This window comes from Leguminivora glycinivorella, chromosome 13 (assembly GCF_023078275.1).
Source record: "Leguminivora glycinivorella isolate SPB_JAAS2020 chromosome 13, LegGlyc_1.1, whole genome shotgun sequence".
Lineage (NCBI taxonomy): Eukaryota > Metazoa > Arthropoda > Insecta > Lepidoptera > Tortricidae > Leguminivora > Leguminivora glycinivorella.
In genome coordinates, this window is record NC_062983.1 from 11088929 (window position 1) to 11114804 (window position 25876).

At 37.5% G+C, this 25876-nt stretch overlaps 1 protein-coding gene and 1 long non-coding RNA gene across 2 annotated transcripts in view; one reads left to right on the forward strand and one right to left on the reverse strand.

Annotated features, from left to right (window-relative positions):
* Window positions 1–5050: 5050 nt before the first annotated feature.
* The window catches only part of LOC125232437, a 43460-nt gene continuing 22634 nt past the window's right edge, over window positions 5051–25876 (forward strand). Inside the window, exon 1 of the mRNA XM_048138095.1 lies at window positions 5051–5202. Within this exon, the coding sequence (XP_047994052.1) occupies window positions 5074–5202 (129 nt within the window). The 5' untranslated portion in view covers window positions 5051–5073. The remainder of the gene's footprint in view (window positions 5203–25876) is intronic.
* LOC125232440 lies at window positions 11087–12746 on the reverse strand. Its single transcript, XR_007177741.1, has 3 exons — window positions 12458–12746; window positions 12160–12348; window positions 11087–12001 (listed from the first exon to the last, which is right to left on the reverse strand). It is a non-coding gene; the product is annotated as an uncharacterized LOC125232440 (long non-coding RNA).

The following is a 25876-nucleotide window of genomic DNA, read 5'->3' on the forward strand; positions in this document are numbered from 1 at the left end:
ATCATCATCCTCCTTGCGTTATCCCGGCATATGCTCTCATCGTAGCCTGGGGTCCGCTTTGACAACTAATCCCAAGATTTGGAGTAGGCACTAGTTTTACGAAAGCGACTGCCATTTGACCTTCCAACCCGAAGGGTAACTACTTATAGACCTCATTGGAATTAGTCCGGTTTCCTTACGATGTTTTCCTTCGCCGAAAAGCGACTGGCAAATATCAAATGATATTTCGCACATAAGTGAAAAACTCATTAGTGCGAGCCGGGGTTCGAACACGCGACCTCCTGAACGAAAGTCGCACGCACTTACCGCTGGGCTACCAGCGCTACCGAAAAATATATTACATATTACAACGAAAGTATTAAAAATATTAATTATTTAAAAAACAATACAATACAAATATTATTTATTGTTCACCAAGATAACAAGATGACATCAAAAATTAAGCACAAAACTTTAACTATGTTAGACACTTACTTATGATAGACAACAGGCGGTCTTATCGCTAAAGAACAAAGGTATATCTAACATAAGTAATCTGCACCGGTAAAGCCCGAAATCCCCGTAAAATCAAAAACATTTGAAAATGGAAGTGTCAGTTAGAAACCTTAAGGTACCTCTAAAGTAAAATCCATAATCCTACGGACCAAATTGACAAGTAAGTGTGAACGAATGTTGCCACAGTTTGGCCAGTGTCGTTCTTATCGATATTAAAATTATTATTACATCGTAGATGGTGCACCCAGACGGGACAATGAAATTGGCAATTTGATCGGCTAATCAATATAGCATTTTTTTCTGTGATTTCGACAGATCAAAAGGTCTGTAGACCGCTAATTAGAGATATTATTTTTAATTTCGAAGCAGGAATAATATTATTCGAAAATTATATAGATATTTATGATATACTTGCCATAGCGTGACATATACTTTATTATTGTCGGACATGGTATTTTATTTTTTACCTACAGGCTCGGAAACCTTTTTATGTTTTAAAACTAGTGGGTAAAAATGCATGGTATCCATCCACTACCTCGAAGATACATAGAACAAACCAAAATGTGTACCTCTTATTTGAAACTAAATATACTTATTCTTGATTTAAACTTGTCTGTTGTATGTACTTTACAACTTGTCGATATATTGTTATCGACATATACCCTTCCCACGCATATTAGTTTTTTGACTTTGGATACTTTTTTCACCCTTTTTAGGGGTTAAATTTTCAAAAATATTGATTTTTTTACTATTTTAATTTTACTGTTCCTGGTATCATTTTACCTGTCAGTCATTTGTCAATTTAGTCCGTAGGATTATGAATTTTACTTTACCTATATGTTTGCAGTAAAGTTACCGCTAATTGCCTTATGAGGGCAGTAATACGAGTAAAACATTTCCTTATCGTCTTTTCCGTTACTTGTAGTAGGTACACAAGTAATGAAACGAGACAAAAAATGACCTAATTATGGAAATAACAAGGTATTGAACACCATAACCTTGAAAGGGCAGATGATGTGGAACAAATCAGTCAATAAATGGAGCATGAACAATCACGAGGGTGGAACTAATCGAAATGAATGAACGACACTTTTTTGTATGTGATAAACCCTACGATCTAATTTAAGGTTAAGTTCAGGTGAACGCTCGACGACGCGCGCTGCCGCGTGATCTATTTGTTCAGATAACGGCGGCTTGGCGCTGACGCGCAGTTTTAAAGTAAGCGTTAATAGACCTGCATCGAACGCCTCGTAATTATTTGTATTAAGAAAGAGAGAGAATTATAGGCTTATTTGGCCAGGCGAGATCCTGACAGCCTTGAGAAGGCGTTGATCGTCGGACGCAGCAGACACAATCATGAAGGCCACACGCGTTGGGCTCCAGGGATCCTTTAGGAAGGCAAAAGATCGGCCTGAGTGGTGGGCACTGCAACGTACGCGACTTATGGTGGTTACGACTCGCAGTCATGAGGTTTCGACGAAGAAGGTTTATTTGTATAGAAAGTCACACAAGTGCGTCCAGATACGGACATGACGTGGTGCGCGTGACATCTGCGGTGCGCGCGGTCGCGGTCATGTACCTACACATTAACATTGATTTGTTTACAATCTTAAACCGCACATCGCCTAGCCTAAGTCCGTTTTCACATTATCCGATCTGATGTCTGATGTCGGAAGGATTTCAATGGAAAAAATCCAACATGGCGCCTGTAATGTATGGGATATCGGTCCGACATCCGATATCGGATCGGATACTGTGAAAACGCACTAAGGGCCCACTATCAGTTCACTCAAGGTAAAAGGTCTGTCAGATATCCCACGTTGTCCCTTTGCTTTTTACTGATAATAATTTTGTGGCCTTAGTGAAAAGAGTTACAAGTCTCGCGCAACGAGCCTTGTAAATATTATTTGTTGCTTTTCATTATGCAATGATAGGTCCAATCAACTAACTGATTGATTAGGTAAGCAAAGCGCCCAGTGCAAATGGATCGACCGATAAGCAGTGGAAAGCTTAGAGGACGCGGGTGATTTAGCAAATTACGCCCATTTCAATTGAGTAATCGTGTTGTCGACCACTAGCGGAGATGATTCTCGATCATACTTGCTTTATCCCGGGGTTTTGCGACGGCTCATGGGTGCCAGGTCCACTTGGCAACTAATCCTACACTGAGAGAAATTTGCATTGTGAATTTAACAAGTTCGACTTGTTGCGGTTTATCCGTTTGAATCAGCCAAACGTATGTTTAAAACAATATGTGTCAGGTTGTTTTTATAAAATCGACTTGTTGATTCAAATATATTGCCGATTCAAATGACAAGTAGCTTGTTGTTTGAACCAAAGAGCACGTAGGCGCTATTTTAACCAAAAAACTTGTTGAACGAACATGAAAACTGGTTGTATTTTTTCTCAGTGTAGGAAAGAGCATAACTACTAGTAGAAAGAATACCATCAGCCCAACCTTACAACCTTACAACCTTACAACCTTACAACCTATAGGTTTTCGATCATCTTCCACGCGTTATTCCGGCTTTTTGCCAAAGTTTTTTGGGTCCGCTTGGAAAATAATCCTAGTTCGTAAGTACTAGGTAGGTATTTACGAAAGCGACTGACATCTGGATTTAGAACTCAGAAGGATAACTAGATCCTAGTGGTATTTTAGTTCGGTTTCGATGTTGTGATACACTCTAACACATATAATTCTCGATCAGGGTTTTTGACACCTTTAATGGGTATGCTTAGCAACTATTAGTCCTAGGGGTTGGCGTAAGCACAATTTTTTACAAAACCGGCAGCCATCTGAATACCAGACAAAAAACTATGCGCTAATAGCACAGTATAATAAAGAGTACTATCGTACAGTATGGCCACTCCCGCTCCCCGCTGAAAGTGCCGCCCACCCTCTCTCGGTTACCTCACAGTTACCATCTGTCAAAAACGCCAACAGCCCACCTGTCATATCTCACTCATACAAGCATGGTACGCGTTCACCTAAACGAGCTTAGAATGTAGGTATGCTAGGAACGCGCCTTTTTCATATATTTTGATCGCCGATGTCCGAGATGTGCTAATAGTAATTAGTTCAGTTTTCTTGTAATGTTGTCGAAATCTAACGAGATAATTGTCAATTATCCTTGCGTTATCCTCATGGGTGCTTGGGGTTCGCTTGGCAACTAGTCCTAGAATTGGTGCAAGTACACGTTACGTAAGTACTGTCTTATAACAAATTAAATTATCTCCATAGAAAATATTTTAATTTGTATTTTTAGTAGTCGCACTACTTTTTAACTACTACTGGCCTTAGCGTCTATTTCAGACGATGCAATGTCCGAGAGACATCGCTTTTGGTGACTAAAGGGACCTATGCGCGACCGACATAGTTTGCCTCATAGCTGACAAGGCAAGCCTTCGGTAATTGTGTCATATATTTGAAAATTTTGACCCTTGCCACCGTGTCCGAATGGCCGAGTAGTTCAGGCATCCGTCGCGAAAATGGAGAACGCTGGTTCGAATCCAGCTTTGGACACTTTGAGGCCTTGGTCACTTTCTCTTTATATTTGATATTTATTTCAGTTTGTAAGTATTTGCAAAAGCAACTGTCATCTGACCTGAAGCTTTCAGTTGCCGGATTTTGCATCGTCAACATCTCCAGGGTACGTAGCTGAATAGCACAAACGCTCACGAAACGAAACGCTCGTAGATATCTATCTCTATCGCTCTTGCGTATTGGCGCGAGAGTGCCAGACTACCTTTCACGGCGTTTCGTTTTCGTTTCGCGTCGCAGAAATGCCATTCGGCTACGGCACCTGAGGTTACCTCGTAGAAAGGCGAAACACGTGTCGAGTTTTGTATTTTCGGTGGAGGGTGTTTATTCTTTTTGCATATTTATTCTTGTATGAATCTCACTCACACATACAAAGGCACGTTTGAGTGTTGCCGCAGGTGTATTTAAGCTTGTAGGTAAGGAGTTAGTGTGGGTGTTCAAAACTCCCCTTGTGCCTAACTACCCCGCTTCCCGGTTAGCTCTGATTGACTAACACGTTACCATATAATGAGTGTTTACTGGTGAAACCCAATAAATCGAGATAATTTTTCTTTGAAATACGAACATTGTGGGAATTGCACATAGTTCGAATTTCAAAAACCAGTTTGCTCAACTTATCAGGTTTCACCAGGAAACCCTCTATATAACTATTCGCGGATTCTTCAGCAAAGTAATCTTCTATCTACCACTTCTATGTACCATTTTCTTAATTAATAAAATCATATTGGATGTAAAAAAACAGATATGTAAAGCGGCGTTGTAAATTTATTTTTGCAATGTGTTGTATATTGTTTGGTAGTAGTTCTTCGCGCCGCACACAACAACTTCAAACACGGCGTCTTGTTATTCTGAAGGGGATTCACAAGACACAGCGGTTTTTATAATTTATACAATACCGGGAACAATATTCTCACCTATCCGATTAGCGAATAATTATAACCAAAGATAAATCAATTGATAAGCTATTGTATAAAAATGATATGCGGCGAGATAAACAACCATTGTAGTGTTAGGTCTCGTGCCGTGAGTGATACAAGATGGGGAGAAATCACAGAATGCTTCTATTGGTGGTCGGTTTGTGCCTAGCGAGTGTGGGACGTGCTCAAATAGTGCAAAACGGACAATGTAGTACTATAATTTATATGCAAAACTTCGTTTTGAACTCGGTAAGTGGACGCCAGTTATGTTTCGATTAAAGACACTCCGGTGACTGGTCCAATCATCTGCTTCCTTTGCTATTCATAGATCTAAACTGGATTAGACGACGTAGGTTGTCACTAAGCCAATATTTTCTATAATAACTTGTAAGGTTTTTTTGACTGGTAGAAAGAATTATGCAGAAAAGTTTAAATAAGTAGGTATACATATATAAGTCGCCTTTGGCTTGTATCATAAATTAGAATTCGAGCTTTAATGCCTCTCATTATGCCCCAGTCACATAAAAACACACCCGTGAACTAAAAAAAACAAACTTGAGATAAATCATCATTTTGATGACACTTTATAGAAAACATCAATGCCACGCTGGAAAATAACGCGACTCAAAAAAGTGACAAACGGTCGCTTAGATACTGCCTATTATATGGTAACCATCATCTTTGCTATTTGAAGAACTACAGTCGTGATAGTTCCCGAAGTGACTGCCATGCCATGTAGTATTAGATTAGATTAGATTAGATATATTTATTTCACAACATGATTACAGTACAAATTACATTTATGTCAATTTATAAGAATCTATATTGTGATCGTCAAAAAAGTAAAAGAAAATGGTATCAATATAATTAACATACATACATACATACATACATACAATCACGCCTGTATCCCATAAATAGGCATTTATGAAACTACTAAATTCATTATGCCACCATCATCTTTGCAAATAAGGGGTTGAAAGAAAACGAAACTGCGATATAATTAAAATATTTAATATTATTTGGTAGCCAATTTGAACTACTATTTTGAATGCCTTACTTTTACCAAATACTTACCTATCGTTTATGAGGCGACTAACCACTTCTACCGATGGGGAAGCACTTTGCTTCTTCTTTTCTCACACTCACTGCCTAGGAGTAGAATTACTTGACGGCGTCTATTATTTCTCGGCTCATATAACCCAGCAACCTTAAAATCGAGCGTGAACAGACACCTTCTGATAGGCGAGCTCGTTACATCGTAGGCCACGTCTACACCTCGGCTAGTCTGAGGCCATGAGTAAACCAATATATATTTATTTTTTAGCCTCTTTGAGTGTCCCACAGCTAGGCAAAGGCATCCCCTCGTTTTTCTACTCGACCCTGGTGTCGGCGTTTTCGCATTTACTAGCCCCGATGCATATGTTTTCGTCTTAGTTCAAAAATCATTAATGTTTAATACTGATACTAATCTAGTTTCTTTTTCATGGCAGTATTGTACAATAACTAAATCTAAATACAAGAAATATCATTGATACTGAAGGGAAGAAAATTACGATTTTTATTTTATCTTTTATCGATGGGTATTATAATACATGACTGATGTAAGGCGGTCCAAGGAAAGTAACTAAGTTCTGCTAATAAACTAAAAACAAATCTTAAAACCTATGCATGCAGAACTGCAATTTCTTTAAAGTTATTTTTTTAACAATATAAGTCACACGCAACTTTATTTTACTGTTCAAAATAAACTATATTAGAGTACTTTTAGAATTCTCACTACTGGGTCGTGATATACCTACACGTGTAAACGTTATTAGAATAAACAAAATATTTCTGTATTACTAGACGAACTCTTCTTCATAGAGGCTATTATATTTTTGTTTATTTAACCCTCACAATTTAAATATTTATTAGAATGTGCTTAAAACTAAGATTCTCGTTGTCCGAAATGGCCTCACGTGTATTTTCTAATTTTCAAACAGTAGCAAATTTTTTGGACAATATTCTGAATGAGTTTAACTAACGGAGTTTACCCAGAATTCAGTAATTATCTGCACTGATAGGTTATCATTATCGCACAAATGAAACTGCTTCAATATCATCAAACACAGTTTATCTTGAGTAGTTTTTTTATGAAAATATAATCTACGATATGGACCGTGCACCTAGTCGGTTAAAGATATAGATAAACCCTTTCAACAGAGTATCAATGTATAGAAGGGTGACCTTGATAATCCGGCATTAAATAGGTTGAGTGGCCATTTGATGAATCAATGTGTTGTAGAAGACGTAAAAGAAGCACATTAAAAAAAATCGGGGACACCTTACACTTACACAGATCAACTAAGCCCCAAACTAAGCAAAGCTTGTACTATGGGTGCTAAGCAACGATATACAATATACATACTTAAATAGATAAATACATACTTATATACATGAGCCATATCCATGACTCAGGAAAAAATATCTGTGCTCATCACACAAATAAATGCCCTTACCGGGATTCGAACCCGGGACCGTGGCTTAGCAGGCAGGGTCACTACCGACTGAGCCAGACCGGTCGTCGAATTTGAATTTGAATAAAGACATAGCACAAGACCCTGCTAGATGGAAATTGAGGACAAGGATGGCCGACCAAAAGTAAATGGGAACAGGTCTAGACTAGGAAGTGTGTTAGGAAGAACAAGAAAAAGTAGAATAAATGTGTGATGAGATAAAACTGAGAACAACTGTGAGACTTCGCTTGGAACAAGAACAAATATTTATTGCCAGCATCTATCGTACCTCTTCAAAAACGACGGAGTGTTATAAGTTTGACGTGTCTGTCTGTCTGTCTATCTGTGTGCCCACTGAGCATGAAACTTACAATAACTTGCAGTAAGTTTACATACCTCACATTTGTAAGTTTAGAATGTAAGGTCGGAGAAATATGACAACAACATTCAACTTATTGGTAATTTGAAACTTTCAGAAAATTAGTAGTGCTATATTATTGTAACATGACAAATGAAAACTAATATTATAATATTGCAAGGATGTTTTGATTACAAGTTATTTAAATGTTCATTTATTACATTGCTGCAACAAGGTATTAGCTATATTACATATGCAACGTTACAGCAACATTAACTTTTAAACATCAAGTTTTCAATGTTACTTCAATGTCTAAACTTAAAGTTTCCCAAATGTTCAAAATCAATATTACTGCAACTGACCACTTGAAATATTGGTTTTATGCAGTTGCTGCAATATCACAAATTAAGATTTACTTCAATAAAACCTTTTGATATAACCGGTATATTTATTTTGTAACATTACAGGTAATTATAAATACAATGTCACGGCAATTGTTTTTTTTAAGAATTAATTTCTCAATGTTGCACCAATTTTAAATAATAACGTTTATTAAACATTTAACATCAATATTGCAGTCATTGACCGTTTTAAATATATTTTTTATAATTTTGCTGCGTTATCACAAATTGATATTTCCTTTAATTAATCTATTTTAGAATCTATAAATATTACCCGTATCAAAATAGCATAACATCAGGGCAAATTATAAACACAATAGATGTTTTGAGCTATACCTATTAGATTTTTCAGATTGTTTTTTTACTGCTCGGTGGGTAGGTATTAGTGCGTTTTCACAATATCCGATTCGATATCGGATGTCGGACCGATATCCCATACATTACCGGCGCCATCTTGGATTTTTTCTATTGAAATCCTTCCGACATCCGATATCGGATCGGATAATGTGAAAACGGTCTTAGGGTAAGTTACATCAAGGACGAATTTCATTTCAAACCCCTACACCTTTTGAAAGACCTATGTTGGATATCCAACGACTCCATCACGAACCACTCAATAGATTCATCCCCAGCAGCATGCAGTTTATTACTTTCCATTAAAATCCTTCCGACATCCGATATTCGGATCGGATAATGTGAAAACGGCCTTACGTGTGCACCCTGGCAGGCATTAGTATGGTCGAGCGATGAACGATGTTGATGTTTTATCTTATCATTTATCGGGCGACCATACTTGCCTCCCTGATACGTAGCATAAAGTTTCCCAAATGTTCAAAATCAATATTACTGCAATTGACCACTTGAAATATTGGTTTTATGTAGTTGCTGCAATATCACAAATTAAGATTTACTTCAATAAAACCTTTTGATATAACCGGTATATTTATTTTGTAACATTACAGGTAATTATAAATACAATGTCACGGCAATTGTTTTTTTTAAGAATTAATTTCTCAATGTTGCACCAATTTTAAATAATAACGTTTATTAAACATTTAACATCAATATTGCAGTCATTGACCGTTTTAAATATATTTTTTATAATTTTGCTGCGTTATCACAAATTGATATTTCCTTTAATGAATCTATTTTAGAATCTATAAATATTACCCGTATCAAAATAGCATAACATCAGGGCAAATTATAAACACAATAGATGTTTTGAGCTATACCTATTAGATTTTTCAGATTGTTTTTTTACTGCTCGGTGGGTAGGTATTAGTGCGTTTTCACAATATCCGATCCGATATCGGATGTCGGACCGATATCCCATACATTACCGGCGCCATCTTGGATTTTTTCTATTGAAATCCTTCCGACATCCGATATCGGATCGGATAATGTGAAAACGGTCTTAGGGTAAGTTACATCAAGGACGAATTTCATTTCAAACCCCTACACCTTTTGAAAGACCTATGTTGGATATCCAACGACTCCATCACGAACCACTCAATAGATTCATCCCCAGCATGCAGTTTACTTTCCATTAAAATCCTTCCGACATCCGATATTCGGATCGGATAATGTGAAAACGGCCTTAGTGACCGGCGACACCAGAGCGTCGCGTGTCTCGGGGCGCGCAACGGGCGTCCGCGCCACGCCGCCTCAGTGTAATTCAAAAAACGTCTCCTCAGTACATTTTGTATAGGAAGGACGTAAGGCAGCGTTCCCACTTATGCGTCGCGTGTCTCGGGGCGCGCAAAGGGCGTCCGCGCCACGCCACCTGAGTGTAATTCAAAAAGCGTCTCCTCAATACATTTTGTATAGGAAGGACGTAAGGCGCGCCGCCAAGCGGCGCGGCGCGCGCCCCGCCGCCGCCACGCCACCTGGGGCGCGTCTTACGTCTTTCCTATACAAAATGTACTGAGGAGGCGTTTTTTGAATTACACTGAAGCGGCGTGGCGCGGACGCCCGTTGCGCGCCCCGAGACACGCGACGCTCTGGTGTGGCCGGTCACTAAGACGCGCCCCCGGTTGCGTGGCGGCGGCGTGGCGCGCGCCGCGCCGCTTGGCGGCGCGCCTTACGTCCTTCCTATACAAAATGTACTGAGGAGACGCTTTTTGAATTACACTCAGGTGGCGTGGCGCCGACGTCCGTTGCGCGCCCCGAGACACGCGACGCTCTGATGTGGCCGGTGCCTTACGTGTGCACCCTGGCAGGCATTAGTATGGTCGAGCGATGAACGATGTTGATGTTTTATCTTATCATTTATCGGGCGACCATACTTGCCTCCCTGATACGTAGCGGCGTGTGCATCAGTGGGTTCGGGCCAAGCCACGTACATACCACATAATATTGTATCGTCACTACTTTAAAAAAAAACTTGTATCTTCGTCTGTCAATGAAAAGAAAATTGTATTAAGTATGTATGGAATGCATATAGACTTACTGTGTTTTAACTTTGAGAAGCAGGGTGAGATACGAGATTTTTTCAAAGTAGTGACGATATATTATATTGTGGAACTGGTAAAGCTAGGAACATATTATGGGTCTCGACCGCGGACGCGATCTGGATAATGATTATACACTGAATTGTGCAAACTATCGATTGTCGGTCATGCACGTGCAATCGCAGACGTCCGCGCAATATATTCCTAGCTTCATTGTGTGATAGCGTTCCCTTAAGGGCCACTTGTACCACCCGCTTAACTCAAGGTTAGTGGACTGTCAAATTCCATATAAAATGGTGGGTTAACCTCGGATTTTCGGTGGTGCAAGTGACCCTTACTGTCATTTAGGTTCAGGTTCCCAATAGTTGGTACTCTTATAAGATGGTGAAGGGTACCGTTTAGGCCTGGCTAATCAGAACAACAACAGCGTTTCCAATAGGATTTATTAAGACAACACAGAGCTATACACAAGTTTAGACGTTTAGAATCTGAATTTATATTTTCGTTAGTCAGACACACAAACACTGCTTATTCAACAACAACTACGAACAATATATTTAATCTTATAATTAAATCTTAAAACCCTAAAGACTAAAACTAACACAAGCAGGTTATAACTAAATATAAAAAACCCCCTCAGATCCCCTGCCTCCGGCATAGACCCAAGAATGCTTGCGGCGTTTCCCCTTTGCACCGCCAGACTCAACCTCTGAGCAAAGAAGGAACCCGCTATTTGGTCCCCGAGAAGGCGTTCCGACACCTTTTTAATAAAATTTTTGGACAAGTTTAGAAAAATAGTCTTTATGTATTAATGTGGTCTAGTAACACTAATGCCATAGGTGAGTGGTATATCTTGTACACTGTCTTTGCTTACACTGAACTGCACTTTCACTATTTGACGCGATGGTAGCGGGTGTACCAAAGACAGTATTATAGTTGAGATTTTATTTGTTGAATTTATTTAGTCTTCACATTAACAACTCTTTCTCTAAGGCCCACATGCCCTCTCCTGTTCTTCGATGGCCCATTGTTGGTTTTTATTTGCATATTATTCCCATAATCACAGGACACGGCAAGGAAGTGAAGAAGTGGCAGCATGGGCACACATTGGGCAGACACAATAACATCTCTGACAAAGACCACTGCAGGCTAGCATGCACCGGGCCCAGGATTGAGTGGCGTGAAGAGCACTGGTAAAGAATGGCCTCATTCGTCATGTCCCTCAGCCACAAGGATACAACAAAGAAGAGAATTATTCTTCTAAAATTTACTTCTGCAGCTCATTAATTTCCATTTTCGACTCTGCTACTTTTTCAACCGGCCGCTTACATTTTGGTTTACCTATAACAAAGTAATGTTTTAGAATAGTACTGCATAAAAACAAAAAAAAAATTGTTCACAAATTTTTCTAAGTCCTTTTGCTATACTCTGACCGTGTATAATAATACATTTATTGAGAAACAAATGTCAGTGTTTATCATATAAAAAAATGCCCTCACCATGATTTGAGCCTGAAGCCTTAATTAAGCACAGGGTCACTACACTGCCGAGACATGTCATATTAACAAATAACAACCGCTACATGAAGCAGAATATTTTCTTGTTCTCAATGAGGCCGGCTGCCTTAAGACCATATTGTCACAGTCTTAACATGCTTCCCTCAAATCCTCAATCATTCTGTGAATCCACTGCAAAATAGAAGAGGTAGTTTGATTAACAATATTATATTAATTAAACCTGAAGTTTGGCAATATGCGTACAATTCATACTAGAAGAAAGAATATGTTTCATACGTACATAAGGTATTCTTTGGAGGACAAACAGGTGTTTTTTTTAGCTTAAGAATAGTGAAAAAACCAATTATGTACAATAATATAAATTGTAAATAATGTCAAAGAAAAGATTCTGACATTATTTCAGTGTTGCCAGGTCCAATTTGAATAAAATCAGAAGACACGTGTCCTAAAAATCAGGAGACATAAATAATTCGTCACTACTTTAAAAAAAAACTCATATCTTCGTCTATCAATGAAAAGAAAATTGTAGTAAGTATGTATGGAATGCATATAGACTTACTGCGTTTTAACTTTGAGGAACAGCGTGAGATACGAAATTTTTAAAAGTAGTGACGAATTGGCTCGAAAGTCATAGATTGATAAAGCCTGAGAGACTAATAAAGAGAGAAATATAATATGAGAACTATTCTTCATACTAAACTGCAATGTCACCCCATACATCAGAATAAACAGCGCCCTCTTGACAATAATAGTCATATATTTCTGGTCAGGCTTTAGTATTATTATTCGATAACTTTATTTTCACAATTATTTGCAACATTTACATTAATAAAATTATTTAAAGAAAATTATGGCCAAGCAAATACTGTCGTTTAAAAAAGGCGCCTAATTCAAATTTTCTATGGCACAATAAACCTTCGCCCATGTTTCAAATTTGGCGCTTATTTTAGTATTTCGTAGTCAACTAGGAATCCTTATAGTTTCGCCATATTTGTCTGTCTGTCTGTCCATCCGCCCGTCCGTCCTGGACTGGAAACCGCTGAAATTTGCTTTTGCTGAGATGCAAAAATAAAAAGTGGAAAAAATAAATAATAATATAATATAATAAGTTTTATTAGGGTTCGGTTGCAATCTGTCATTTTTACCAGTAAAAGATAGGGTCTAAATAGCCATGAAAAAATAATGCCATGACATGAGGTGGGGTCCGTAGCCGTACCCTTCCATTCGATCTTGAAAGTCATTTTTTTTAGTTTTTCGTAAATAACTCGTAAACGGTGGCCCACAACAAAAAAATATGTTGAACAAAAACTATCTACATAAAATTTCCTACAAGAAAGGTTGTGTACGTTTTTTGGATAGGATCAATATATAAATGGATAATTTAGTAAGAAAGTTTTTTTTAATCGATTACATGCTCCGTTTTTCGTCAATACCTCGTAAACGGTGGCCCACAGCAAAAAAATATGTTGAACAGATAATATCTACATAAAATTTCCTATAAGAAATGTTATATAGGTTTTTACGCTGGATAATTTTTTTAGTTGGAAAGTATTTTTAAATAGATTACATGGGCCGTTTTTTGTTGATAACTCAAAAACGGTGGCTCACAGCCAAAAATAATGTTACACAGAATTAATCTACATAATATTAAAAAAGTTTATGTAGATTAATTCTGTATAACATTATTCTTGGCAGTGAGGACCCTGGGAAATTTTTGACGCCGCCTTTTTTTTTTTCAAAATGGCCGACTTTACGTAGAGTGCTCAAATTTTGGTCGTTGAATCTCTTAGCGGCCTTGATTCGAATGAAATTAAAAAAAAATTAAAAATGCTACGAGTGTGAGAAAATTGGCCACTTTTATTTTGTATGGCAACTTTTAAACCGTAAGAGATAGCCGGGGGTGCTCGACCAAATGTCATACAGGTCTCGGAGTAGAAAAAAGTTGCATTAAAAAAAAAATCAAAATGGCCGACCTTTTTTTTAATAATTTCAAAATGGTCCTAGTGCGCTGAGATTTGGCACACGGGTGGAAGGTTGCCTCAAAATTTATATTCAAAAAGAAAATCTTGAAAAATTCAAAATGGCGGCCTTTGAGGGCTAATTGAAATTTGTATGGAGGTTTGTCTTTTAATTACCACAGGTCCGTAACGGTACAAAGAAGTGAAAAGTGCTAAAACAAATGTTATACAGTCACCTCAGGTCCACTAAATAGCATTTTTAAAAAATCAAAATGGCCGACTTTTTTTTTTTGAAAAATTTCAAAATGGTCCGAGCGCACTGAAACTTGGCAGATGCGTGTACAGTCGCCCAAAGATTAGTATACAAAAACAAAATTTTGAAAAATTCAAAATGGTGGCCTTTGAAGACTGATTGAAATTTGTATGGAGGTTTTTTTTAATCCCCATAGCTCCGTAACGGTAGGAAAAAGGTTAAAAGTACTTAAACTAATGTTGTATGTAGTTAGTTATCTGAGGTCCATCGAATAGCATTTAAAAAATTTCAAAATGGCCGACTTTGAATTGTTATTTTTTTATCTTCGGTCCGAGCGCGCTAAAATTTTTCACGTGGTAAGAACGGGGTCCAAAAATAGGAATGAGAAAAATTTTTTTGGAAAAATCAAATGCCCTCGGGCCCCGCGCACCTTTAAAAAACTAGTCCATTTATATATTGATCCTATCGAAAAAACGTACATAACCTTTCTTGTAGGAAATTTTATATAGATATTTTCTGTTTAACATATTTTTTTGCTATGGGCCACCGTTTACGAGTTATTTACGAAAAACTAAAAAATTGACTTTCAAGATCGAATGGCAGGGTACGTCATGGCACCCACCCACCCACCTCATGTCATGGCATTATTTTTTCATGGCTATTTAGACCCTCATGTTTTACTGGTAAAAATGACAGATTGCCTCAAGAACCTTTTTTGGATTTTTTTACCACTTTGCACGGTTCTGGCGCGGTGAAGAACCCGGCCAAATTATCTGGCATGAACACTATACGACTTCTGAGGAACTCTACTTTCACTTTTTAATAATTCCAGGTTGCCTCAAACACCTTTTTTGGGCCCAAAAAATTAAATCTTTAATTCATAGCTCGATAAAGCCCCACTCCCCAGCTGCCAGACTTGCAGACCTGATGTGGGTTATGATTGGAGAAGCATCTGAGCACCTTTCCAGGTTGCCTCAAGGACCTGCTCAAAAATCCTGCCAGCTCTTGGACCAAAACGCAAACTGTGGGATGTTTTATCTCGCAGTTAATTTATTTATTGATTAGCTATACTTTAGTTAGACATTGTTAAACAGACCCTAAATATTTTTAACGTCGTCAAAAGATTTTAACAGTGTATTCCTGACCACTTTTAGAGACTATATTGTCATGTACCTACTTATACTTTTTTGGACATCGCTTAGCTTCAGAGTTACTATCAATTGAAAAAAAATCTAATTGTTAGGCTTCCCACAGACAGTCTTAAAAATTCATAATCTTAAAAAAAACTTGTATGCAATCTGACAGTTCAAACTGACACTGACAAGACACTGACAGATCTGTCAGTGTCAATTGCATACAATTTTTTTTTAAGATTATGAATTTTTAAGACTGTCTGTGGGAAGCCTTACTCAGTAAAAAAGATCTTTTTAAGGGAGTTGATGCCACTATGGAGATTAGTTTCACTGAGGTTTCACTATCCTCATTGATAAATGTCAAAAAGTGAAAAGTAAAATCTTTCAAGAATTATGTTTTTAGAAAAAAAAGTTAAAACTCGTTTCAAGAATTATGTTTTTAGAAAAAAAAAGTTAAAACTCGTTTCAAGAAAAACGAGAAGCGAATTATATTATGCTGGGTCGAAACTTCGAAGCACGATTTTGTACTGAAAAACGTCATAAGTATAGTATATTCAAACTTGCATTATCATTTAATACATTATAATTATTTTATTTGAGATGCTTTTACACTTTTACTCCGTGTTGAAAATAAATCACAATAAATATTAAAAGATAAACATTAAAACATACAAAATAATATTTGTCAGTAATTTCTAAATCCTTCATTGATCATTTCACGTAAATTAATATTTTCTTCTTTGAATACCTACACTTATAAATTATATGCCAGAGACTAATTACTAAGGGGGTTTCTTATTAAATACAACTTATATGTATATACCCGTCCTAGCGAAATCACGATATGCATTTTCGCCACTGACGGTGACGCAACTAAATAATATTATTATGAAAGTTACGGGCTCTGAATATTATAAATATAATTTTCCCTCTGTTTCTGAGAACGGTTTTAGAGTTGGCAACCCCGGACCGCGACGCGCCGCGAGCGACTGAAGGACTTGTATCCATGGTCTGGAAATAAATTAAAAAAAAAACGGCGGACGCCAATGCCGCCATCTTCTGTCGTGTCGTGCGTGCTGTGCTGCTGTGTGAACTTGGAAATAAATCCGCTAGCTGAAGCTAGCTGACCGGATCGGAAAAATGGTGAGATTTGCTATTTAATTACCCATTTACAGCCTATGTGGCAGTTAACTATTCGATAGTTTATTGTGGGACTAGGTTGGTTTCTGGCGTTCCCACTTAAGCGTTGCGTGTCTCGGGGCGCGCACTGAATCGGCGTGAATCCCCAAGATATCATATTACAGAAAAAAGGCTCGCCACCGGACTACCGACATGGCGCATTACGCGATTTATTTTAAACATTCTAATTCAATATAATTTTTCACTGTGTTCAGGTTCAGGGTTCTTTTTGTTGCCCCATGCCCCATCATCTGCCGCCATCCTGGACAAGTCGGCGATCAATAACAGGACCCGGCCTGCGAGCAATGGCCAATGAAGTCCCCAGTGCCACGTCATCAAGTCATCACGCAGTCGTCGGGTGCAAATGACGCGGCGGATCTTTCTCAAGCTTAGAAAGGTAGTTGTGCATTTATACGTCTATTTTGATTCCCTTTTCGACTGTCAAATTCCATATGAAATGGTGGGTTAGCCTCGGGTTAACCCTCCATTTTCGGTGGTGCAAGTGACCCTTAGGTATGTAGTCAGTTGTGATTGCTTGATATTACAACTTGACAATAAAAAGCCGTCGAGAGTACAATATTTGTATCTTATCTACAACATTTATATTTGTATTTTATTGTGTACCAAGTATAAAAACGTCACGTAAATAATCCAAAATGACCCTTTGATAGTCCGAACTCAGCTTAATTAACCTAAGAGATGTGTAGCGTTTGCGTAGCATTTGATATTTGGGTGCATTTAATTGCAAATTATTTGTGTGTGTTCATAAATATTCCTGGGTTTTCTCATTAACTGTTTCTGCACCTCCCTCCCTGTTATTTGCACTTGTTTTATATAGCCCACGTACCGGACATTTCAGATGGTTGTGGCCCAGAGCCCCGCTACTTCGTGCCAGGCCATTCTCCAACTGCAGATCCATGTGTCATCGCGACAGTGCACTCACTCACCTTGTTTGGCCCGATGGAATTTGGTTAGCTTGCACATTTTACCCTTCTCTTCATTTATTTATTTCTGTATTTTTATTCAGTAAATACAAAATGTCGGACAATGACAGTAGTGATAACGAGAGCAAGGAGATTGACAAAGCAAAACTTAAATAAAAATTGCCTTTAAAAATAATCTGCCATATTTTTAAACCCAATTTCTATTTAAGAAGTCTCATTGAAATTTATAATGATCATATGAGTTGACCTTGATGTCAGTCGACACGTTTTCATTTAATTTCCATATCAGCAAATCATTCAAATTCGTTTTGAGAGTTTAAAAAGAAGCTGATTTGACTAGAAGGAAAGTAGCCTATAATAAGGATGTATTGATAAATAATCATCTCAACCTCACATCATTTTTAGGGTGCTGTAGTCAACTAGGAACCCTTATAGTTTCGCCATGTCTGTCTGTCCGTCCGTCCGTCCGCGGATAATCTCAGTAACCGTTAGCACTAGAAAGCTGAAATTTGGTACCAATATGTATATCAATTACGCCGACAAAGTGGTAAAATAAAAAGTGGAAAAAAAGTGTTTTGTTAGGGTACATGTAAAGTGTGTCGCTTAACACATTGGACACCGCGTACCCGACAATCGGGTACTCGTAAACTTTACTCAGATGCCGGCATACCCGATAGTCGAGCAAGAGCTATAAACCTTCACGCGACGCCAACGTACCCGATAGTCGGGCAAGCTTTGCATCTTCGCTACCTCAGGGCTGCCACTGACTGTCTTCTGATTATAATGTACTTATGTGGTCGAAAAGTTGGTACAGTTGATTATTATATTTATTAATTCACTTTGTATTTCTATTTACTTTACCTAATGCGATTACAAAATAATAATTCTTATTAGTTGGTTACGTTAAATCGCATACACGGGTATGTATCAATAGGAGTTAGAATTTTCGTAAATCGTACAACCTAATTTGTGTTTACGAATATTTAAGAGTGATAAAGTAGGTACTCATAGGATTATTTTAGTGAAACAAAATTCGGAGAAAAATAAACCAAAAAATTCAACTAAGAACCTAACAACATTCTAATTTCTAAGCGGCAGTTCTCAGAAAAAGACAATAGGTAAGTCATAAAATAGCAACTGCGTGGAAGCAAAACAAGTAGCTTTGAATAAAATATTAAATAAATAAATAAATAAATATCTATTTGAAGTTAGCGACTCGGGTTTTTCACACCGGTCACGGTGTAAAATTTGCAATCTGAGCCATTCCGTAATGGTTTGTGATGTGCTTTGGACGTTGTTGTGTTGTGTTAATTTTTATTTTGACGACTATCGGCTTGTTTCTGGACAACTGTGACTTCTGCTTTCTTACTGGACTTTGTGGTTTTGCCTCTGATTGGAATTGATAATTAATTTGGTTGTTTCTACTACGACGATGGCGAATGCTCGTGGTCCTGATGACATTGAGCGAGACTTAATAAATATATTCGGCGAGGATGCAGTAGTTGATGAGCACAACTCTCAGCCACAATTACGCGAAGAGGAGTTAACTTCACTGTTGAATTTAGGAATTTCGTACATTAGCAATTTTGATTTTCGATGTCATGTTTTTCGGAATTTCGTACTTAGAACATTTGATTTTCGACATTGTGCTACGCACTCTTTCATTTTATGCATGTATACGAAAGTTACTTGGCACAGCCCTGAGCGTCCGCCGCTTGCCCGACTATCGGGTTCGCGGCGTCCGGCATTGAGTTGCACGTCGTTGCCCGACTATCGGGTACTGTCGGTTTCTGGGGTATTGTTCGAAATTTAGCCTGGTTGCGAAAGTGTTAACTTCAAAAGTGGGTAAATCCATTCTGCTAAAAGGTTTATTTTATATAAAATGTAATATGATCTGAAAGATAATTAACCTTATAGCAAAATGGATTTACCCACGTTTGAAGTTGAGCGACACAAGTGGGGACTGATTTTTTTTTTCATTCCAACCCCAACGTGTGATATATTGTTGGATAAGTATTTAAAAATCAATATGGGCTTACTAAAATCGTTTTTTGATAATATTAATATTTTCGGAAACAATCGCTCCTACAGGAAAAAAAAGTGTCCCCCCCCTCTAACTTTTGAACCATAATATGTTTAAAAAAAAACCGGCCAAGAGCGTGTCGGGCCACGCTCAGTGTAGGGTTCCGTAGTTTTTCGTATTTTTCTCAAAAACTTCTGAACCTATCAAGTTCAAAACAATTTTCCTAGAAAGACTTTATAAATTTCTACTTTTGTGATTTTTTTCATATTTTTTAAACATATGGTTCAAAAGTTAGAGGGGGGGGATGCACTTTTTTTTCCTTTAGGAGCGATTATTTCCGAAAATATTAATATTATTCAAAAAACGATTTTAGTAAACCCTTATTCATTTTTAAATACCTATCCAACAATATATCACACGTTGGGGTTGGAATGAAAAAAAATCAGCCCCCACTTTACATGTAGGGGGGGGGTGCCCTAATAAAGCATTTTTTTCCATTTTTTATTTTTGCACTTTGTTGGCGTGATTGATATACATATTGGTACCAAATTTCAGCTTTCTAGTGCTTACGGTTACTGAGATTATCCGCGGACAGACGGACGGACGGACAGACAGACATGGCGAAACTATAATGGTTCCTAGTTGACTACGGAACCCTAAAAACCGGCCAAGAGCGTGTCGGGCCACGCTCAGTGTAGGGTTCCGTAGTTTTCCGTATTTTTCTCAAAAACTACTGAACCTATCAAGTTCAAAATTTCATATTTTTTAACCATATGGTTCAAAAGTTAGAGGGGGGGGACGCACTTTTTTTCCTTCAGGAGCGATTATTTCCGAAAATATCAATATTATCAAAAAACGATCTTAGTAAACCCTTACTAATTTTTAAATACCTATCCAACAATATATCACACGTTGGGGTTGGTTTGAAAAAAAAAATATCAGCCCCCACTTTACATGTAGGGGGTTACCCTAAAAAAAACATTTTTTTCCATTTTTTATTCTTGCACTTTGTCGGCGTGATTGATATACATATTGGTACTAAATTTCAGCTTTCTAGTGCTAACGGTTACTGAGATTATCCGCGGACGGACGGACAGACAGACATGGCGAAACTACGACTACGGAACCCTAATATAAAAAAAAATACTAAAGTAGAACTTTATAAAGACTTTCTAGGAAAATTTGTTTTGAACTTGATAGGTTCAGTAGTTTTGGAGAAAAATACGGCAAACTACGGCCGGAAAGCGTGGCCCGACACGCTGTTGGCCGGTTTTTTTTAGACTTTACTCTTAATAACAAATCTCGTAAGTCGATTAAATTTATTGTAGACCATGTTTCATGTTTGTGGGTTAAATTGTGGCGTAGGCGAGAGGCTGGCAACCTGTCACTGCTATGTCACAGTTTCGTTTTCTTTCAACCCCTTATTTGCCAAGAGTGGCACTGAAGCTTTAGTAGTTTCATGTGTTCTGCCTACCCCTTTATGGGATACAGGCGTGATTGTATGTATGTTGTATGTATGTATGTATGTTTCAACAAATTTGAGAGCCTTGAATACGCTTAGGGAGCGCACTGACATGTGGGTCACTCTTATAATATATATAGTTGTCCAAAAACTGGACAGTGTAACTAACTAGCATTAAGTGGGAAGTCTACTTTCCTTTTAGTAAATTCAGCGTGTGCTATTCTGCGGCGCGGCGGCGATGCCTTCATAATGAACTTCAACTAACTATGGTAAAATGATGTACGTAATTACGTATAACGTACAATATGTACGTATGATGTTTATGACTGCACCTATAGGGGGAAACGAAATAATGGGCTTTGATTGTATCGGTACTCATAGATAGAATCTACATTATCTACTTTTTCTTATGGAAATTGACGTACAAATGCCTTTTATTATGTACGTATTGAAAAAATCATTACAACTTAGTAATTTTATGTACTTTCAGTAGTTCCGCATTCCACCTGAACCTTATGAGCAGGGAGCGTACTTTTCGTGCCGATTACATCAATTTGACGTCACGCTCCATATAGGGTGATCACAAATTGTATCATTGTTAATTATTAATCATTAGTCATCAATATCATTTTAAGTTATGAATTTATTTGCATGGTAATGAATGCAAGAAGGATGGTGTGCTTTACGTTAGAGAGAAATTCTCTTTTCTACGTATTTATTGTAATGTGTTGTTAACAATACTATTTAATTAAATTTATTTATAAAAACAAATCAAATAATTTTATTCACGTTTCACATTTCAAGTAGGTATTATTTATGCCACATGTAAATGGACTACTGTATTTGAAGTAAATTGTATATGATTAAAATAATTGACGAGTAATGATTAATAATTTACAATAAACTATTTGGGATCACCCAATTTGGAGCGTGATGTCAGATTAATGTCATCGGCATGAAAAGTACGCTCCCTGCTTATGAGCTATTATGTCAGGAGGTGTACAGGTAAGTGAGACGGAGATATGTCCCTTCCACGCTCAAAGCCCATTATTTCGTTGCCCCCTATACTGGCCTCCTAAAGCCGAAAAGCGCTATCTCAAACGGAAATCCACAGATAACTTATAAAGTACTAGCTTTTGCCCGCTGCTTCGCTCGCGTTAGAAAGAGACAGAAAGTAGCCTATGTCACTCTCCATCCCTTCAACTATATCCACTTAAAAAATCAATCACCACGTCAAATCGTCAACTCGTTCACGTCAATTCGTTCGAATTCGTTGCTCCGTTTTGCCGTGAAAGACGGACAAACAAACAGACACACACACTTTCCCATTTATAATATTAGTATGGATCTATAACTGACAGTTCCATTTCCAAAATCATTTGGTTTTGAGATAGCGCCACTCGGCTTAGCGGGGCAGTATAGGTCAGCAATTCCCGTCAACTTTGTACAATGCCACGTCAGCAAATTTTAATTGATCCTATTTTGTTACCAACATTTTGTAATATAATTCGACTTTCGTAAGATATATACAGGATAATTTTTATAATTAAGAAAATATAGATACTAGAGAACCCTAATGACGAAATAAAACTTAATAAAATCTCAATTTATCAACAAAATCTTGGTAACAAAATAGGAATTAATAAAAACAAATTTAACTTTTCCCTTAATTTTTGTATAAACTTTTCGAGAACTGCTGAGGTACAGTCATAAACATAATACGTACATTTAGTTGCATTTCATTAACATTATGGTGCCGCCTCCGCAGAGTAGCACACAAATCAGCTTCTTTTTAAGTTTGCTAATTATGGAAATAGTAGGAATTTGTGTTTAGTGACGTCACGGTCAACTCTTTTAGCATGGTGCATTGGGGTAATTTCGAAGCACAGAAATGCTCGGGTAATTTCGAAAGGGGAATATTGATATGATGATGGAAATAATGGTGACATTTCTGTGACTTTCGAAATTACCCTAATGCACGCTATCAGACATATTCAATAGAAATTTGATTTAAAAATTACTTTTGCGAATGTGTTTCTTATAATTATCTAATGCTTCATTTGTAATTTTGTATGGTATAAAATATTTTAAGTACAGGAAAATTCCATGTACAAAACCACAATTGCAAAGTATCCTCTTGAAGACTTATCAGTTTCTAAGAAATCGTCAGACGTATTGGAGACTGTGCAGGATGCGAGCTCCAAAAGCGCTCAGGCAAATAATAATAATAATCATACATACATACATACATACAATCACGCCTGTATCCCATGAAGGGGTAGGCAGAGCACATGAAACTACTCAAGTTTCAGTGCCACTCTTGGCAAATAAGGGATCGATAGAAAACGAAAGTGTGACATAAATAGTGTGTAATAAACGATAGTGTGTAATAATAATCAATAAAGTTAAATCATACAAAATATCATAAATCCTTCATCTCATCAGCGGCAAACTCATGTTTCACGTGTACAATCAGAATTATAGATTTAATGAATTTAATTTTTTGCAGGTATGTCACCTGAGGCGAGGAGTAGGTGCGTGTGCGAACGGCCTTAGTGACGCCTCTACAGCGCGACGGGTGTATTCTCCTCAAATATGAGAAGGAGCTCGGGTCCTGCGGGCTCTTAACCGTCTTAGTATTCACGCAGTGTTTTAAAATAGTGTTTGTGTGTATTATGATAACATTGTTCAATTCAAATGTCTAACACTACATAAGTATACATATCATTTTTCATTAGTATGGTGCTGTTTTTGCGGTCTGAAGAAAAAACTTCAAATAAAATAATTATGTTGTCTGTATATCCATGTTTTTGTTTTACAATCAATGATTTTTGTGTGAGGTAGTTTTTAAGTTTGACTTTTTCGTTTCTAGTTATTTTGATCATACATAATCATTAAAATTATGCTGGGAAGTATCTGTAAGCTGCGCACGGATCCGAACCTGTCGAGCATACTCGCGCGCGAGCCTTTGGCTGTCGGATTTTGGAGAGAATCTAGCTTGTTTCAATCGAATCGCGATCGAATCAAGCGAGATCTCTTTGAACCGGCAGCTGGCAGCCGCACGAGGCTCGCTCAGGCTCACGAAGATTGCAGAGCACCTTGCGTGCAGTTATATTTGCGACGTCCTACCAACCACAAAAATCACGTTCCCTGAAATATATAAATAATAATAATAATAAATAATAAATAAATATTATAGGACATTCTTACACAGATTGACTGAGGCCCACGGTAAGCTCAAGAAGGCTTGTGTTGTGGGTACTCAGACAACGATATATATAATATATACATACTTATATACATAGGAAACATCCATGACTCAGGAACAAATATCTGTGCTCATCACACAAATAAATGCCCTTACCGGGATTCGAACCCGGGACCGCGGCGTAGCAGGCAGGGTCACTACCGACTGCGCCAGACCGGTCGTCAATCCCTATGAAATATTGTGTGAACGGTTCACGAGTGACTTGCACAAAACGTGCATCTAGTAAATTGCAGCAATATTATTATTTCACTAAACGAATAAACTGCCAGTGATTCGTTGACACAACATACCAAATATAACCATAGCAGAAGTTTCAAATGAAACATTATGAGAGCTACTTTTAGGTACATTACAAGTGTAACTTGCAAGGAACTTCACAAGAGTTATTAAAGCAATGTTACATTAGTAACTTATTAAAAGGTATCTGTGAAAAGTTAATACAATATAAAACTTTAAACTTATTGGTGTATTGTAAATGTAACATTGCCGTAATGAATAGCGTGTAAGTTACGTACAAGTTGCATAATGTGCTATTGTTGCAATGTACAGAAATGAAACTTGCAAGGAACTTCACAAGAGTTATTTAAAGCAATGTTACATTTGTAACTTATTAAAAGGTATCTATGAAAAGTTAATACAATATAAAACTTCAAACTTATTGGTATATTGTAAATGTAACATTGCCGTAATGAATAGCGTGTAAGTTACGTACAAGTTGCAAATGTGCTATTGTTGCAATGTACAAAAATGAACTTCTTAAAAGTTTTCGTCGTAACTTTCTAGTAAGTTGATATTTCAATGTATCAGCAACATTGCTATTCAAAGTTATAGAAAGTTGTAAAAATCCGATCTGGGAAACTTACAGGGTTTATCTACAGCGCGGCCGAATTCGTTTAACATCAATATGGCTCCAACGTTGCTCAAACGTTGCAAGCTTGCAATTGTAAGTTTCAAGCTCCCAGATGTAGCATTGAGCAATGTTACCGCAAGTTCTGCTTGCTTAACGGGTGTGTGTCTGTCTGTGGCATCGTAGCTCCCGAACGGATGAACCGATTTAGATTTAGTTTTTTTGTCTAAAAACTAAGTTAGTAGGGAGGAGAGTGTGAGAGTGATTTTGACTCATGGAAACCATATACATCTCTAAGGAGAATTAGATTAAGTAGATATACATTTTATTTTTAGTTGTGACATTTAGAGTCATTTGCACCTCTAAAGTAATTTTAGACTTTTTTTTTGTATTTCTACTTTTTATATTAAAATTTTTTTTAAATTAAAGGCTTCACTCTGAAGACGGCTGAAAGATTCCGACTGTTCCTGGCAAGCTGGATTTGCTCCCTCTGAGCCTCCCAGCTATTCCTGTGTTCCTAACTCTCAAGAAAATTCCAATGCGCTCAATGGCTCGGCCCTTAGTGGGCTCATCGACAAAAAGTTTAGGACCTTCTGTCCTTATACTGCAAATTAACATCGAAGGAATGTCAC